This window comes from Taudactylus pleione, unplaced genomic scaffold (genome assembly GCF_031769625.1).
Source record: "Taudactylus pleione unplaced genomic scaffold, aTauple2 ptg000032l, whole genome shotgun sequence".
Taxonomy (NCBI): domain Eukaryota; kingdom Metazoa; phylum Chordata; class Amphibia; order Anura; family Myobatrachidae; genus Taudactylus; species Taudactylus pleione.
This window is the reverse complement of record NW_028284434.1, coordinates 10750944-10769507: the sequence shown is the minus strand read 5'-3', so window position 1 is coordinate 10769507 and position 18564 is coordinate 10750944. Positions and strand designations below refer to the sequence as shown.

General features: G+C 43.5%; 1 protein-coding gene across 2 annotated transcripts in view; it reads left to right on the top strand.

The window, feature by feature from the left end:
* The window catches only part of TECPR1 (tectonin beta-propeller repeat containing 1), a 150103-nt gene that overhangs the window by 11261 nt on the left and 120278 nt on the right, over positions 1-18564 (top strand). For both annotated transcript variants that reach the window (XM_088451967.1, XM_088451966.1), the window contains exons 3-4: positions 8431-8613; positions 13044-13166. In XM_088451967.1, the coding sequence (XP_088308093.1) occupies positions 8431-8613; positions 13044-13166 (306 nt within the window). The remainder of the gene's footprint in view (positions 1-8430; positions 8614-13043; positions 13167-18564) is intronic.

Below are 18564 nucleotides of genomic sequence, written 5' to 3'. Positions count from 1 at the left end.
ATTGTCCTTTTCTATAATAGATTAGGTCGCTCTATAAACTAGAGTCATGTTCTGCAGCTTACATTGTAATAGTCAAGATTCCCTCAGACATTGCTAAAACTCTGCTTCAAGTACATGACCCAATGCATGTCCTGTAGCCTTGTATGTTCACACATATCTATAAAACTATGTACTTACATAAAGTAGGTGCTACTGGGGCACTAGGTGTCTAGGTTCAGCTCAGGCTATTCTAAGGAGGGCATTCTGCCACACAACACTTGGGTCTTGGGCTATCGCATAACGACCTTGAACTGTAAATCTGGCAGCTAATGTTTACTGCATTTGTAAAGCGCAACAGAATATGCTGCGCTATATAAGAAACTATTAATAAAATAAATAAATACTGCGTCTCTTTTTTTTGGGGGGGGGGGGCTATTTTTATATAAAACTGCAGTACTTAGTTGCATGAGCTATGTATGTGTAGAATGTGAGTGGTGTGTGTATGCACACACACACACGTACTTCCAGGGGTGCACTCACCAATCTTCATACAAATTTTTTTTTTATTCCATAACCATCTAGAAACAAAGCATCGACGTTTCAGTCCTTTGTATAATGTTCCCATTCCTCGTATGAATATTCATAATAATAGGGACAACCTGTTTCAAACCCTAACTGGGGTGATACAACATGTATAGTCTTTCTTTACTTGGGATAACTACTCCATTATATTGACTTGTCGCAGACTGAACAAAGCTAACTCAGGAAGATACAGTATGTGTCTCTAAAGCCGCACATCCACTAGGCGACTAGGGAAAGCCAGTACGATTACTACATCATAATCGTACCGTTGTTCCCCATTCCCTGCAGTGCCTACACTGAACGATTAGTCGTTCAGTGTAGGCACCCTCCATCATCCCCAAACATGCCAATCTGTCATTATCGGCAGAGTGACGGGCATGTTCGGGCGATGATTGATGTCGGAAACGACCAGCAGGAGTGCACATTGCTGGTCGTTTCTGACATTATAGTGCACGATTTGTGCACGAATAATGAGCGATTGCACGATTACGATGTCGTAATCGTGCAATTGTACATTGATATCGCCTAGTGGATGTGCGCCTTAAGGCGGTGGCCCCAATGTAGATTCCTATCAGAATGTAGAGAGTCCAGGTTCTATTCCATCCTCAAGCCTTAATTGGCTATATTACAGCAAACTGCAGTTACAACTACTGTGTCTAAAGGCCTCAGGACCACCCGTCAAGAGGTTAGGCATGGGCTGTATTATATTGGCGGACATTAAGTAAAACCCTGACCCTGCGGTTCACTTTTATTGTTTGTTTTCAATATCCCTCTCGTTGTGTCCACTATACATGAGAAGGGTCACTGGTGGGGATCCATTGTCGTCTATGTGCTATTTATATGTGTACCTTGACTGATGCAGGGTCTTAGTTAAATTCTGCTTGTTTGGTCATAAGCACTTCACCATTATAACTGTTACTGTAATGATACTTACACTAGCAGACTGTTTTTGAGGTGTATGTGTATTCTCTATATGGATGCAGAAAGTGGTCCTGTGGATTGACTTACATGTCTCCACTAACAATTCTGCGAGTTTCTACAGTGTTTTCTACTGCAACATCTCCAAGCTGTAGTCCGAGCTGTAAAGCATTGGGTCTTAAACCACTGATGCTACTCTTTATCCCTGACGAGGCGAGTTGCTGTGAGTGGAAAAGGTCAGTGACATTCTATGTAGTGTCCAGAGGGCTTCTGGTCACTCACAGGTAAATGAGCTTAACCCACTAATGCCTCGGAAGATGCTCCTAATAATGCACCCTGACATTAAACAGCGCTATTCTCCCTTCTGCACCCTAGGTGCTGTCCTAGCAGCCATTCGCCCTGTTATGTTCCCTGTTCATGTTAGTTGGCTTCACACCATAGAGCAGTGATTCCCAACTTCGGTCCTCAAGGCACACAGTCCTGGTTTTAGTGATATCCATGATTGTGCACAGATGGTTAGATCAGAATAACTGAGGCACTAATTAAGTCACTTGTGCTCAAGTATGGCTATCCCTAAAACCTTGTCTTTTAGTGTGCCTTGAGGACCGTGGTTGGGAACCCCTGTCATAGAGCTTTCCTAGCATGTGGGTTCATAGTTCTAATATAGAGAGACACTATTATGCTAGACTGTTGGGGTTATGCTATATTCTGGGCTGAGGTGCATCTATAGGCTATTGCACCTATTTACATTAAGGTGTGACAGTCATAGGTTTAGTTCCTGTGACAGCACTGTTTCACACAGGAGGCCTTGTTGGTTTTACTGTTCAGTATCTGTTGATAAATTTATTACACTGACAGGTGCCTTCAAGGTTATCCTTAGGCTCTAGCCTCACTGTATGGACTACTTTTCTATATGGGTGACTTGCTCTCCTGGGGTGACTATTGCATTTGTGGTTCTTATCTGCTAGGGTATCCCGGTTGCGTTCATACTATGTTCGGGCCAGAAGCTGGTACTGACTGCACGCTTCCATCATGCTAGAAGTCATATGTTGTTGGGGGGTTTTTTTGCTGTGGTTTTCTTTAGGCTGTTGCCGGAGGTTGATTGTTTTTTTCAGGCTGATTGGTCGCGGGTCTTCCCCTGGGCCTGCTGGGGAGTTTCAGATGCTGTTTTATCCCTCTGGTCCAGTATGGGTTGTCTTACTGTCTGACCCTCTGCAAGGAGTTTTGGTCTCAATCCTCTCTGTGCCGCCTCTATCTCCTGCTCAGTGGATCTCCACTCGTTGGAGACTTCTTTGATCTAACCTTCCACGTGTTGTAAACACCCCTAATTAGTTTGACCTCATGATTGGACCTGGTCGACTGTTCGGTTCTTGGCTTTAGCCTTCATTTATACTCTTTTAGAGAAATCTGTGGACAGGATCAGCTTTACATCTGTATAGGTGTATAATTACACATATATGTGTGTATATGTATGTGTGTGTGTGTATATGTGTGTGTGTGTGTGTGTGTGTGTGTGTGTGTATATATATATATATATATATATATATATATATATTAGATTCTTCTGTCCGCGACTGTTGCATTTTCCTATTTTAGACTCTGGCACAGCTTTCTCGAGTTTTGTTCTCGTGTTTCTGCCCTTCTCCTATGGATTCTTGGTAGGGCTCTCTGCTACCAAGGGTCAGTTTGGTCTGTTTTCAGCTGAGATTACGGGGTTCTGACTATTCTCGTCTGCTGTTGTCCGCTAGATAGCCATTTTCCTGTTCCATTCGATTTACGCTGTATGTTGTGGACTTTTCTGTGGCTGTTCAGCATGCAGTTTTGATTGTTTCCTGTGCTCTCAGACGCTTGATCCTCAGCTCTTGCTTTTCACTTGGGCTTATGGTTCTTGGCCTCTAATCGACTCTGAGTAGCATCAATGTGCTCCAGACTCAATTAGATTATCCTGGGTGTCACAACCCTGGCTAGTTTTTTACCTTTTGCCTTGAGACTTACCTCTGCCATCTGCTCCATGAATCTGTGTGTGCAATTTGCCTGGAGGATTTTCTCTGATCATGTTGGCTGCAACACTTCTCTGTATGCATTCCCGTCCACACTGATTGTTCACCTGGGCTCTCCTCTGTCTGTGAGCATTGCTAGTTTTGATTGGAATTGCAGGTGTGGTTCTGATTCTCAGTGCTGTAGAGATGAATACTCCCACTGCATGTTGTGCCTTCCACCATTCAGAATGCTACTGCCAGACCACCTGTCTGTATCCACCAATTGCTGCCAGACCCAGGGTATGTATATCCTCCCCTGATGGCATTTTGGGCCTGAACATCTCATTACTTCCCGTAGTGTATGGTTCATGCTGCTACTGTGTACTAGTGTATCCCGGGCTCATGCTATTGAAATTCCTGGCTATCCTGAAAACCTGCTACAGCAATACCTGGAAATCCAGAAATACTACCAGTTCCCAGGCCAGTGCATTATGTCCATTGTTGTTGCATGACTTATGATCCTGTGTTCCCTGTGTATTACCAGTGCTTCCCAGCACAGCTCAGGATACTCTAGTCCGGAGTGATATTCCAAGTCCTTTCCACGGTACTCCAGTCCGGAGTGATGTTCCAAGTCCGTTCCACGGTACTCCAGTCCGGAGTGATATTCCAAGTCCGTTCCACGATACTCCAGTCCGAAGTCAAGTTCCAAGCTCACCGGTTCAATTCTCATTACTCCAGTCCAGAGTCAACTTCCAAGTTCATCAGTTCAATCCACGTTATTCCAGTCCAGAGTCAAGTTCACCAGTTCAACTCAGCAAGTCTTCCTGCCGGTCCTGGTCCGGTTCCTCCAAGTCTTCTACTAGTTCCACTCCAACGTTACAAGTTTCCTGTTCCTGTCATTTATCACCAAAGGCAGTTCTCACTGCTATACAATTCTTTCACAAATAGAGCTATTTACCTCAGCCATGGTTCCAGTTAAGCCGGTCTCCGCTGAATCCACTTCAACACCTGAGTCAGGTAATTCTCAAACACCAATCGTGACACTGGGTAACTATGTTCAGTGCTATACGGAGGTCATGTGACCTGAACCACTAGATGCAATAATTTATTTATGGAGTGGTTGGTCCACTACCTGCATAGGTAAAAGGTGCCCCCTTAAGTATTAAATCATGGAGGACAAGATGGTTAAAGATTTATTTCAGCACGATTGCTATAAATAGTGCTTTTCTTAGTCACGAATCAGCAATCCTCTAATCGAGTCTGAGTAGCATCAATGTGCTCCAGACTCGATTAGATTATCCTGGGTAAGCACCAATGGTTCCCTTAGGAGACTCTGATAGTCAATCAATGAGGCTTAACATGATTGGTTGCCTCGGACTGGGTCATCTTTTGATTGGCTAAGGACAGGACATCCGGGTATATAGGGATACCCTGACATAAGATTCGGCTTGCCTTGACAAAGCCTGTGTGCGAAATGCTGCGTCGATGGTGGCGCTTGTTACCTGACTAGGGATGGGCAGTACAATTATACTTCTACACTGACTCAGTGCAGAAGTATAATCAGGACGGATCAGCAGTGTAGGGGGTGAAGCTGCCACTCACTATGACAAAGAGGTAAGGGAGGTGGGTGTCTCGACACACCAAACACTGTGTGACTCGAATCATTCACTCATCTGAATGATTCGAGTCATTGTGTTGAGAGTGACACGCACTCGCTAGCCATCTCTATACCTGACCACATGTCATTTATATGAAATACTAATTCTATGTGTTGTTTGTACGCTCTAAGTCCCGGATAAGGCCAGACATTGTGCTCAATTGTAATGACCAGTATGGAGTGTTATAACTGCTCATACTGAGTGTGACATGTACATATTTCCCAGGAATACTTGCTGCAATAAAAGTGACTCCATTTAAACATTTTTCTAGGGGAGATTACAGCAACATTGAGAACAAGTTCGTTCTGGATATTTCCCACGAGGAATTAAAGAAGTATATGTGGTGTTTAAATGGATTATTAATAGCAGAATTTTATTCACCCCAAATGTATTAGCTATCCAAACAAACTACTCCTTGATGATCTATACTCACTGGGTGTACCAAGATTAGAGGGAACTTTTATTACATCTGCAAATACACTCTCCAGTGTGCTAACATCTGACTAAATCCAAGCTGTGCTGGATCAGTTAAAGCCTAGAGGTTTATATAACATCTCTACACATATGGTTATGCTAGTATGAAACAATATATCCTGGGTGTATATATTATTTATGTAGCAATTCAAACACACAAATTAATTGGCTACATTCCAATTAAACTAGTAGTGTCAATCATATGAGAAGATATAGAATAACTTCTGTGGATATTAAATGAATGATAAAGAAATTATTATATTATAATTACAATACATATAAATTGCTAATCCTAGCAGTCATCCTGATTATAACACAATACGAGGCAGGCACGTGCGCCGCAATCTGTTTTTTAAATCATATTTTCTTGACTTTTTGTGACACATTTCTATATATTTTTTACCAATTTTCACCATTTCTCTGTTGTATATTTTTGGTATTAACCTATGAAATATTAAAAGTTATGTTTTAAAATGAAGTGCACCACCTATGACATTTCGCTCTCTTTCCTTTGTTTTTTGTTCATATAATATATATGTCTGTGGTTGCACCCCTCATATGTACATTATCTAACCTTTAGAACCGATTATACGAGGGCCTTTGTTCTCTTTTTTGAGAAGTGATTTAATAAATATTCTTGTGCGACTGTAAATGCTCTATGGGTTCTTGGCAGGCCCTGTTTCGGTTTGGCCGCGGGGTCGGCAAGTTCTCAGTGCTTCCCACCCGGGAGGTTAGCTTTGGGATGTTCCCTACTTGAGCTCCAGTGTCCCCTAGTGCAGTGGTTCCCAAACTTTTTTGAATCACGGCGCCCTAGAGTATCGGCATTGTTTTCACGGCACCCCTAAGCCAAATGTTTGTTATTGAGAAATTCTGAAAAAATGTAGTAAAGTAAATTGTGCTTATCTATCATCCTTAGGTTCAGTTATGTGGTGGTGTACAGGTTTGCGCTTCTGTTAGTCCACATTTAAATTACATTGACCATAAATAATTTTATTTTGTGCTAAACCACCAACCTGAGGAACCCCTGCAAGTGTCCCGAGGCACCCCAGGGTGCCTAGGCACACAGTTTGGGAACCACTGCTCTAGTGGATGAAGGCGAAAACAGGATTTTGGTACTTCCACAGGGGACACTGGACGCCCAACCAGCGCCGCGTGCATGCCGTTTTGGTTCAGTTCATTCTATGGTTGTGTGACTGCATGTGTTCCCTGCAGTGGGTCCCTCTGTTCTCCTTCAGTCGGTCTTGTTCCGTTTTGTGGACTTCTCCTCATTCCATCTCCTCTTGGGCTCAGTTTCTTAAACTGGGGCTGATGGGACATAGAGGGGGAGGAGCCAGTCACACTTCTAAATTATTTAAAGTGCCAGGCTCTACTCTACCATCGTCTATACCCCACTGTCTTGAGCTCCAGTGTCCCCTGTGGAATCGGAGAAAGGGATTTATCGGTAAGTACCAAAATCCATTTTTTTTGTTACAACCATTTATGGCCTGCATCCATTATTTATGACAATGCAGAGTGTCCATTCGTCAGGAAGTAGTGACATCGCTGTGCTAGAAAGGGCCTAGTTCACATGAATCACTTTACGTGCAACTCTCACTTTCAGGTCCATTATGTGGAAGTTAATACAACAAGAAATTAGTTTTAAGTATAATATGCTTTTAGCTTGGTTCACATTTACATGAAAATATATTGACAATACAGCATTCTTTTAAGTACTTACTCTAAGGTATTTGTCTTTACAATATACATTTCTCCGATTAACGAGCTGAATTAGATTATTTCAAGGTGGTGTCACACGAGCTGACCCCAGCAAATGTGTGACACATGCTTGTCAAATATCATATCACTTTCTGGGAGGCACTTCTTTGCTTCACAGAACAGAATTGGAATTTTGGTTGGCACCAGGCAAGGCTAGCAGCTTCCTAATAGAGAACTTTACATGCGTTACATGTACAGATGTGTCCTTGCTCATCTAGCCTTAATACACCATGCAGCAAAAAATGCCTGGCGTGAGTGAGCTGTCAGGTCCCGTGCAGCTCTGCTAGCATCAGATGCGCGACTAGGGCGCACCAAGAGACTGTGCTGAATAACGAATTGAATTTGATATGTGACACTTGTATATCTGTGTCTGACTGAGACTGCAAACGGAACTTAGCGTGGAAAAAGCTGTGGCTGCTGCATCGTAGCACTTTGCATAATGATTAAGAAACTAAATCGCACACAGATACACAAGTGTCACGTATCAAATTAATCAGTACAGTCTCCTGGTACGTCCTAGTCGCATCACATTGCAACTTAGATGCATGTTCGGCAAAAAAGACGCCCAGCGCTAGAGAATCTCTTGGGACCAGGCACCCCAAATGGGCTGTTTGACGCCACTGCAGCAAAGACGAGTGAGGACACATCTATATAAGGAAGGATGCTAAGAAAAGATGATGTACTACTGAAATGAATGGGTTTTGGGTGAAGGGTGTCACACATGCAGATTTGCATGTTTAAAGGCTTTTAAGAATCTGCAAGCAGCATTTGGAGCCAGCAGGAAAACAGCTGAAGCAAAGAAGTTTGGGTATCTCTAGCACAACAGTTAGACCTCCTTAAACCACATTTGAGATTTGTCTTGTCAAAATATTTAAATTAATAGTTAGTTCATGTTCATGTAACTTAATGCTAGCAATGCTACTGTACCTTTTTCCTAACTGATAAAATGGCATACCTAGAGATGCATATAATTATCCTGTATGTTCATTCATAAAATATTGACAAAATTAAATATTTAAATTCATTAAATATTAACAAAATTAAGTAAACTTCAATGTACTTGTTTTGACTGTGGTGTGTTGCAGCGCTGGAATCCAGTGGATGGATTTTGTGAGAAGCTGCTCCCGAGTGACCGCTGGCAGTGGAGTGATGTCACTGGCTTAAAGCACCAGCAGCTGGACAGCTTTGAACTGCCCTCTTTTCACTGGGAGTGGGAGTCAGATTGGTACATTGACGAGAATATAGGAGGAGAACCAGCAGAAAAAGGGGTAAGTAATGTTGCTAATCTGCAAACCTGTAATTTATAAGTAACGTATTGCATACAGTACACTGCACATGCTTTCAGTGAGGAGCACTAACTTTTTTAATATCATAATACAATACAGAAAAAATTAGCTTGTCTGCAAAAAGGATCCTCCAGATCCTGCATTGAATAATCTGAAAGTCTAAAAGGGGTCAATTCAAGACACCTACGATATCTAACCAAGAAATTGTTACCAACATTCCTTTATCGTCCATCTGGGGGATGCCATTAACTGTGGGTTATGCCTTAGGTGTGTTGGAGGCGTGCACTAACTAGATCAAACCGACTCCCACTATATAACCCCTCCCCATAACCCGGTTTTTAGTGCCTTGGAGAAGGCACTAGCTAGGTCCTAGCTGTTTAGTTAGGTATTATTTATTTATTTTTGGTGTAGCGAGGGGACTTTGGTTATCCTCACTCAAAGGACAGGTATCAGCCCTGTCTATCCTGTTTCAAAGGAAATTGGCCGTTATTCCTGAAGTACAGACTTTGCTTCAGGGGGTAACTCGCACACAGCCTCCATATGCTCCGCCAGTTCCACCTTGGAATCTGAACTTGTTTGAGGCGCTTCAGAAAGCACCCTTTGAACCTTTGGAGTCTGTGGAATTGCGATACCTTACCTTGAAAGTGTTTTTCTGGTGGCCTTTGGTTCAGCTAGAAGAGTTTCGGAGTTAGCGCCCCTTTCCTGTAAGTCTCCTCTCCTCATTTTTTTTATGAGGATAGGGTTGTGTTACGCACAAGGTGGTTTCAGTTTTTCACATTAACCAGGACATAGTCCTTCCAGCTTTTCGGCAGGCTTCAGCCAATGAAGCCTCACCGTTAAGTTTGTTGGATATGATCCGTGCCTTCCGCATTTATGTGGAACGTACCGCGTCTTTCCGACGTACAGATTCATTGTTAGTCCTAATTGATGCTCCAAAAAGAGGCTGGCCAGCCTCTAAAGAATCTATTGCAAGATGGGTTACGGCTGCCATTAGGCAGGCTTATGTGTCCTCCAATGTGTTGGTTGCAGCCTTAGTTTGGGCCCTCTCGTGCGGTCGGAGCTTCTTTGGCAGTATGACATGGAGCCTTGGTAGAACAGTTGTGTACTGTGCTCCACCTGGTCATCCGTACATACATTTACAAAGTTTTACCATTTCCTTACATTCAGCATTAGTGAGGCCAGTGTAGGATGGAAAATTTTGAGAGCAGTGGTTTCCGATGCTCCCCCCTTTAATTTGGGTATGATCCCGCAGGTAATGGCATTCCCCAGATGGACGATAAAGGAAACAGGATTTTTACTCACCAGTAAAATCAATTCCTTGAAGTCCATCTGGGGGATGCTGAGATCCCTCCCTTGTTTGACTTCAGACTAATTTCTATTAGTTAGGTTCTCAGTTGTTTTGTGAGTTTTTTTCCGGGCTTGGTTAAACATTAGACTGAGGATCCGGGTTATGGGGAGGTGTTATATAAGGGGTCGGAATAAGTTTGAACTAGTTAGTGCATGCCTCCAACCCACCTAAGGCATAACCCACAGGTAATGGCATCCCCCAGATGACTTCAAGGAATGGATTTTACTGGTGAGTAAATATCCTGGTTTTCCCTTTTCCCCACTTTCTATATCACCCCCTGCTCATGAGAGCTTACATTCTAAGGGGAGGGGAGAACAGTTGAAGTGAGAACTGGGGAGAAGCGAAGGACAGGTAGCAGAGAAGAGAGACAATTTAGGAGGAGGCATGTTAGGCATTGACAAAGAGGCATGTGTTGAGTGAACATTTGAAGCTAGCATGATTGGGAGAAAGACTGACGTGGCAAGGGAGTGAGTTCCAAAGGAGGGGGGCAGAATGGGATAAATCTGGGAGGCAAGCATGAGAGGAGGTAAGCAAGGTGGAGCAGAGGCACCAGTCACAGGAAGAGCAGAGGAATGGGGAGGGAGAGTAACTGTAAATGAGGTTGAAGATTTGTTAGGGGGCAGAGCAATTGAGAGCTTTGTAAGTGTAGGTCAGAAGTGTGTACTGGATTAGGAGGGGGATGGGGAGCCAGTGAAGCTGGTTGTAGAGGAGGGAAGCTGACACAGAGTGGTTAGAAAGAAAAATTAGATGGGCTGCAGAGTTAGTTATGGATTGAAGTGGGGAATGTCGAGTCAGGGGAAGGCCAGGGAGAAAAAAAGGAGGTTACAATAGGCAATGCGGGAGATGTTGAGTGGATGGACAAGGGTTTTGGTGGCGAGAGAGGGCCTGATCTTAGAGATATTTTGGAGATGGAAGTGGCAGGAATGACATAGATTAATGTGCAAGGTGAAATATAAGGAGGATAGAGTATGAGGCCTAAGGGGCAGTCTTGGGGAACAGCCTAGAGGGAGATGTTGTCGACAGAGAGATGGGGAGAAAGGATGGAACCCTGGAAGGGGGAAAGATATCAATGTTCTGATTTGGACATATTTAATTTGAGAAAGCGCTGAGACTTCCCGGAAGAGATAGCCAAGAGGCAATAAGAGACTCAGGTGAGAACTGAGGAAGAGAGGTCAGGGATGGAATGGTAAATTTAAATGTCATCAGCATACAGGTGGTAGTAGTGGAGACCAATGGAGCTGATGAGTTGACCAAGAGAGGAGGGGCCCAGAGACCAATCCTTGTAGAACACTGACAGGTAGCGGCAAAAGGGCGGAAGTGGATTTATCGGCAGAGACAGAAAAGGAACGGTTAGAGAGGACCAATTCACAGAGATCAATGGTGTGGAAGGTTTGAAGAAGTGAGTTATCGACAGTGTCAAAGGCCACAGATAAGGCAGGAAGAATGAGAATGGAGAAGTGACCATTGCCTTTGGCATCGTGAAGGTCATTAGTAAGGGTAGTTTTTGTAGTGGAGGGGATGAATTCCAGATTGGAGAGGGTCCAAAAGGGAGTGAGAACAAAGAATTGAGGCGAGCCGGAGATAGACAATCTTCTCAAGGAACTTGGAAGTAAAAGGGTGAAGTATAGGTCAGTAATTCGAGAGAAAGTCAGGGTCAAGCGAGTGTTTCTAAAGGATGAGTAAAACAAGTACATGTTTAAAGCAGGAGGGGACAGTACCGGATGAGAGGTTCAGCAGAGCATGAACATTTTTGGAGGAAGTGTGTCAAATTGGATTGCCAGGGTTGGGGTGGTGATCAACCAAGGCTGAGTGTAAACCTTGGGCTAGCAGTGTCAAGGGCAGAGGAGAGGAAAGTGTTGTAAAGCGACATAACTTGTGTGGGCAACGGGAGAGAGGAGAGGTTTAACAGTAGAGGAGGAGAATGAAGTCGGGTTAAGAGAGTCAAGGTTACATGTAGCTAGCCAGATTAGAGGAGTCATGTAATTAATACCTATCAAAACATGAGCTGTTCGGGGTACTCACTTACTGGAGTTAATAAACTGTACTCTAACTAAATTATAATTTATTGCTACATCACCCAGCGATAGAGAACATCTTATAACATGATCAGCACAACCAATAATCTCTTATAACATCAAAAGCCTCTGTTATCATCTACCCAATAGATAGCCTCTTGTAACATCACTCAGCTAATCGATTGCCTCTTGTAACATCCAGCCAATATATGGCCTCTTGTAACATCATCCAGCCAATACAGAAACTCATGTGACATTATCCAGCCACCAGAAAGAATTCTCGACAATTCTGCCTGCTTTTTCTACTAATCAATAGTTCTAGACAACATTTGCAGGGTACAGGAATAATGGCCCCGATTCTGATTCGGACACAGTGGTGATATCGAGTACAGTAGAACAATGTTTTTTTCGCATGCGTCTGAGTCGCACTACGCATGCGTCCCAACGAAGCTTGCGCAGAGACCCAATACAGATTAAGACACCAGATTAAGAATCATGATCTCTGAACTATATTGGGCGTTCCTGGGCAGCCACTGGGAATGGTAGCTAAACAGACGCACTGAGATGTTGCCCCTTGCAGGAGTGTCGCAGGCATGTCGCTGAAGGTGGGTACGTTCAGAGACGTTCATCAGCTTACATGGGAGGCTATACTCAGACAGAGAAGCTGCACCTGCTATAGGGCTGCTGCAATCGATGTTTCGTCTAAAGACGCACCAAGTAGTATTTCAGCTCCTACGGACTATAACGCCCTTGCTTATTCAGGCGCATGGATGTACACCAGAGAAGGGCTTTGTAGCAGCATCAGCATAAAGTCAGTGTCGCTACTACGGCAAAAAGCTCAAGGTCAGCCGCGACTGCATCCGATGCAGAATCAGCCCCAATATATATGCAATGGTCCCGATGTTCTGCTGGTGATTAAAAGCACCTTTATTTCAGCGCCCTCAAAATATTCTAGATGCGATACGTCACCTTTATACCTGCTGATGGGAATTCTTGTCTGTTTTATATTCTCGTCATCATATGTTTCCTTGCATATTACACATTTGCAGGGCTGGACATACGCTATAGATTTCCCAGCAACATACACAAAGGATAAGAAGTGGAATTCGTGTGTGCGTCGCAGGAGGTGGATCCGGTACAGAAGATACAAGTCTAGAAACAGCTGGGCAGATGTAAGTTTCTGTTAAGAACAATGCAACAAATCTATGCTTTGTAACACACCCAATGTTAAAGATACAGATGCTCTACTGAATACAGTTTTAGTTGGAAGTGAAATTAGGAAGGCAGGAGTAAAGCAGTGAAAGTGTGTTTCCGTCCCCAGTAAATTTGATCTACCCAGGTGCTCATGATGAATGTATTAAGGTAGAGTGAAGTCATTCTGGAAAAAAAACAGTCTTTCCAAAAGTATATACTTGCTACACCAAAGAGGATGTACTTGGTGTGTGATGCACTGTACCATACAAGATAAATATTGTGCACAGCATATTGTTCTGCATCACATCTCCATCATATTGCACCATTACCACAATACACTGACTAGAGGAACAATTACCAGATGCTTCGAAATTGATTTGGGCACCCTCTATATAAATGAATTAGCTTGTCTTTTTTTTTTTAAAAGCAAAACATATATGACATAGATTCATATACTCAGGAGCATGTATAAAACCAGATATACAGTTAAACATTAGCACAATCATAAAAGCATAATCACAAATACAATTAAATAATCTTAAATGCAATTAGATTTATAAAACAGCTCCAAAATAGTCACATTGTCATCATCATATAGTTTGTATAAGAATAGATTGAAGTCTCGCTAGGCCTTTAGTCAAAGCATTTATGTGATCATGGAGGACTCATTTAATTGAAGCCAAAAGGACCACATACTGTAGCTCTCCTATTTATTTATATACTGTAGATCTGTAAAGTGGAAGTACTTATTTTTCATGTTCCGTACTCTCCTTTGCTCCTCCTCAGAGATATCACCTACCAGAGCCTTAACTAGACTTTTTGGTGCCCTGGGCCAGAAAGAGCATTGGCGCCTCCCTCCCCCCCATTTTTCAAATAGAGACATAAGATGCTCGCCTGAAAAAGGGGTGTAGCTTCATGGGGAATGGGCAGGGCCGCCATCAGGGGGGGACTGCTGGGACTCCAGTACCGGGCCCGGTGAGAGGGGGGCCCGGGTGGCTGCAGCAGCGGTGCGGCCGGCATTCAGGTAGAAACAGCATTGACAGCACTTCAAAAGGTCAGCTGCCGCGAGCCAATCAGCTCGCGGAACGGCAGCCAATCAGGAACGCCCGCTACTGATTGGCTGCCGGTCCATGAGCTGTTTCTACATAGCTGCCGGTGCCCGGTGCAATCCACACCACTGCCGCAGCAACCCGGGCACCCCTCTCCGGATGTTATGTTATGGAGGAGGAAGGGTGATGCTTTAGTTTTTTATGGTATGTCAGTTTTTTACATACAGTTATTATCCTGGTATGTTGGATTAGCCCTGATTAAATTACATGTTGCTATTAAGGAATTATACGGTGGAGGTAAACTGAATACTCTCTCTCCCTGTAATTTGTGATAATCAGTGCAGCAGTTGAAGGTTAGAGAATAATATTCAGGTTGCAGCTTGTGATCGTCTCCCCTGCAAGCATGCCGCTACTGGCCTCTCCTTGCATAGTTCACGTGTGCAGTTTATTTTTAACAAATGGTGTCCTTTAGGAGAGATCTCTGGAGACTGAGGGGAGACTGTGTGTCCTTAGGAAGGAGAGTCTCTCCCCCGAATGTTGAGAAAAGTTCACAGATTTACACTGCATTGAGAGACTCAGAGTGCTGCCTTTCCACTATTACTACAAGTGGGGTGAGTTGCTCCTGAGGAGGGCAACTGTGCAAGTGATAATGCATTTAAAAGTGAGAGTGCCAGATCTATTGTGTATGTGTGTATGTATATATATGTGTATATATATATATATATGTGTGTATATATATATATATATATATATATATATATATATATATATATATATATATATACACAGTCAGGTCCATAAATATTGAGACATTGACAGAATATTCATATTTTGTCATCTATTCACCACCACAATGGCTTTGAAATGAAACAAACAAGATGTGATTTAACTGCAGACTTTCAGATTTAATTTGAGGGTAATTACATCCAGATCAGGTGAACGGTGTAGGAATTACGGTTTCTATATGTGCCTCCCACTTTTTAAGGGGCCAAAAGTAATGGGACATACTAAACAATCCTAAATCTAACTTTCACTTTTTAATACTTTGTTGCAAATCCTTTGCAGGCAATTACAGCCTAAAGTCTGGAATGCATAGATATCGCCAGACTTGGGTTTCATCCCTGGTGATGCTCTGCCAGGCCTCTACTGCAAATGTATTCAGTTCCTGCTTGTTCTTGGGGCATTTTCCCTTCAGTTTTGTCTTCATCAAGTGAAATGCATGCTCAATCGGATTCAGGTCAGGGGATTGACTTGGCCATTGCATAACATTCCACTTTTTAGCCTTAAAAAACTCTTTGGTTGCTTTTGCAGTATGCTTCGGGTCATTGTCCATCTGCACTGTGAAGCGCTGTCCAATGAGTTCTGAAGCATTTGACTGAATATGAGCATATAATATTGCCCGAAACACTTCAGAATTCATTCTGCTGCTTTTGTCAGCAGTCACATCATCAATAAATACAAGGGAACCAGTTCCATTGGCAGCCATACATGCCCACGCCATGACACTACCACCACCATGCTTCACTGATGAGGTGGTATGTTTTGGATCATGAGCAGTTCCTTCTCTTCTCTTCCCATCACTCTGGTACAAGTTGATCTTTGTCTCATCTGTCAATAGGATGTTGTTCCAGAACTGTAATGGCTTTTTTAGATGTTGTTTGGCAAGCTCTAATCTGGTCTTCCTGTTTTTGTGGCTCACCAATGGTTTGCATCTTGTGGTGAACCCTCTTATTCACTCTTGTGAAGTCTTCTCTTGATTGTTGACTTTGACACATATACATCCACCTCCTGGAGAGTGTTCTTGATTTGGGCAACTGTTGTGAAGGGGTTTTTCTTCACCAGGGAAATAATTCTTTTGTCATCCACCACAGTTGTTTTCCGTGGTCTTCCGGGTCTGTTGGTGTTGCCGAGCTCTCCGGTGCGTTCTTTCTTTTTAAGAATGTTCCAAACAGTTGATTTGGCCACACCTAATGTTTTTGCTATCTCTCTGATGGGTTTGTTTTGATTTTTCAGCCTAATGATGGCTTGCTTCATTGATAGTGACAGCTCTTTGGATCTCATATTGAGAGTCGACAGCAACTGATTCCAAATGCAAATGTCACACCTAGAATCAACTCCAGACCTTTTACCTGCTTAATTGATAATGAAATAACGAGGGAATAGCCCACACCTGTCCATGAAATAGCTTTTGAGTTGATAGTCCCATTACTTTTGGCCCCTTAAAAAGTGGGAGGCACATATTGAAACTTTTGTAATTCCTACACCGTTCACCCGATTTGGATGTAATTACCCTCAAATTAAATCTGAAAGTCTGCAGTTAAAGCACATCTTGTTTGTTTCATTTCAAAACTATTGTGGTGGTGAATAGAGGCCAAAATCTGAAAATTCTGTCAATGTCCCAATATTTATGGACCTGACTGCATATATATATCTATATCTATCTATGATGCTTTCCCTATATATTTTGTAGAGATTCTGATTTTCTGTGTGTGGATTTACAGCAGTTGATAGATTGACGTGTTATAATAGCAACTACCCCCACAGCCCAAATTTTTACACTTGTTTATGGACCAATTGATGCCCCAACCCCAAAGTAGCTCCACCCACATTATCCAGAGCTCCACCCACCTCTGACCCACATCCCAGACGGGGGGGCTGACTATTTTCTCAGTACCGGGCCCCATAATTTCTGATGGCGGCCCTGGGAAGGGGCATGACAAATCTGATTTATCCCGTATGATAATGAAGGGGTACCGTTCCCGTTGTACCACTGTTATCCAGGTGTCACTGCCAAATACAATGTGAATCCAATGGCTGCAGTGATGATACAATAACTATACAGTATAACTTACCAGCTCTAGATGTAGGAGAGCGCTGGTGAAGCTGCATCTGCAGCAGCAAATGTTCATCAGAACAGCCATGCACAAGCCTTAAGCCGGCAGTGTAGATCCCCGACTGAAGGTATAGAAGGAGTGCTACTTGTAGTGTATATGGAGAAAATATTAGCGGCGGGAAGATCCGTATATGTACCCTGCGCTGGCCAGCTGATCTCACTGGCAAAGGTTCTCAAGGTGTGAAGGTAACACCTGACTGCCATCTGAAAAGTCATAGGTTTGAGTCCCGGGTATGACAGTATTTTGAAATATGTGTGTTAAATGCCAAGAGATGCCGGGGATAAAAGAAAAGGAAGCTACAAGTGAGAATATTCTAAATTGAAAATTGACAAGCCCGAGCAGCGCTACCTGCCCTGCGGTGCCCTGTTGGTGGCACATGTCACACCACCCTAGTTACGTCCTTACATCCCCCGCCTTCATCTTCCGTACTGCCCTTTACTGCTCCTCAGATATATCGCCTACATCCTGATCTCATGTTCCTTACACCTCCGTGATATCACCTACATCCCCTGCCCTCATGTTCCATACTCTCCTTTACTCCTCCTCAGGGATATCACCTACAACCCTTGTACTCATCTTCTGTACTCTCCTCTACTCCTCCTCAGAAATATCACCTACATAACACCCTCATGTTCCGTACTCTCCTTTACTCCTCCTAAGGGATCTCACCTACATCCCCTGCCCTCATGTTCCGTACTCTCCTTTACTCCTCCTCAGGGATATCGCCTATATCCCCTGCCCTCATGTTCCCTACTCTCCTTTACTCCTCTTCAGAGATATCACTTACATCCACTGCCCTCATGTTCCGTACTCTTCTTTACTCCTCCTCAGGGATATCGCCTACATCCCCTGCCCTCATGTTCTGTACTCTCCTTTACTCCTCAGGGATATCACCTATATCCCCTGCCCTCATGTTCCGTACTCTCCTTTACTCCTCCTCAGAGATATCACCTACATCCCCTGCCCTCATGTTCTGTACTCTCCTTTATTCCTCCTAAGGAATATCACCTACATCCCCTGCCCTCATGTTCCTACTCTCCTTTACTCCTCCTCAAGGATATCGCCTACATCCCTTGCCCTCATATTCCTACTCTCCTTTACTCCTCCTTAGAGATATCACCTATATCCCCCATCCTCATGTTCCGTGCTCTCTTTCACTCCTCCTCAGAGATATCACCTACATCCCCTGCCCTCATGTTCTGTACTCTCGTCTACTCCTCCTCAGAGATATCACCTACTGTACATCCCACCCTCATGTTCTGTACTCTCCTTTACTCCTCCTCAGAGATCTCACCTACATCTCCTGCCCTCATGTTCTGTACTCTCCTTTACTCCTCCTCAGGGATATCACCTACAACCCCAGCCCTCATGTTCCGTACTCTCCTTTACTCCTCCTCAGAGATCTCACCTACATCCCCTGCCCTCATGTTCCA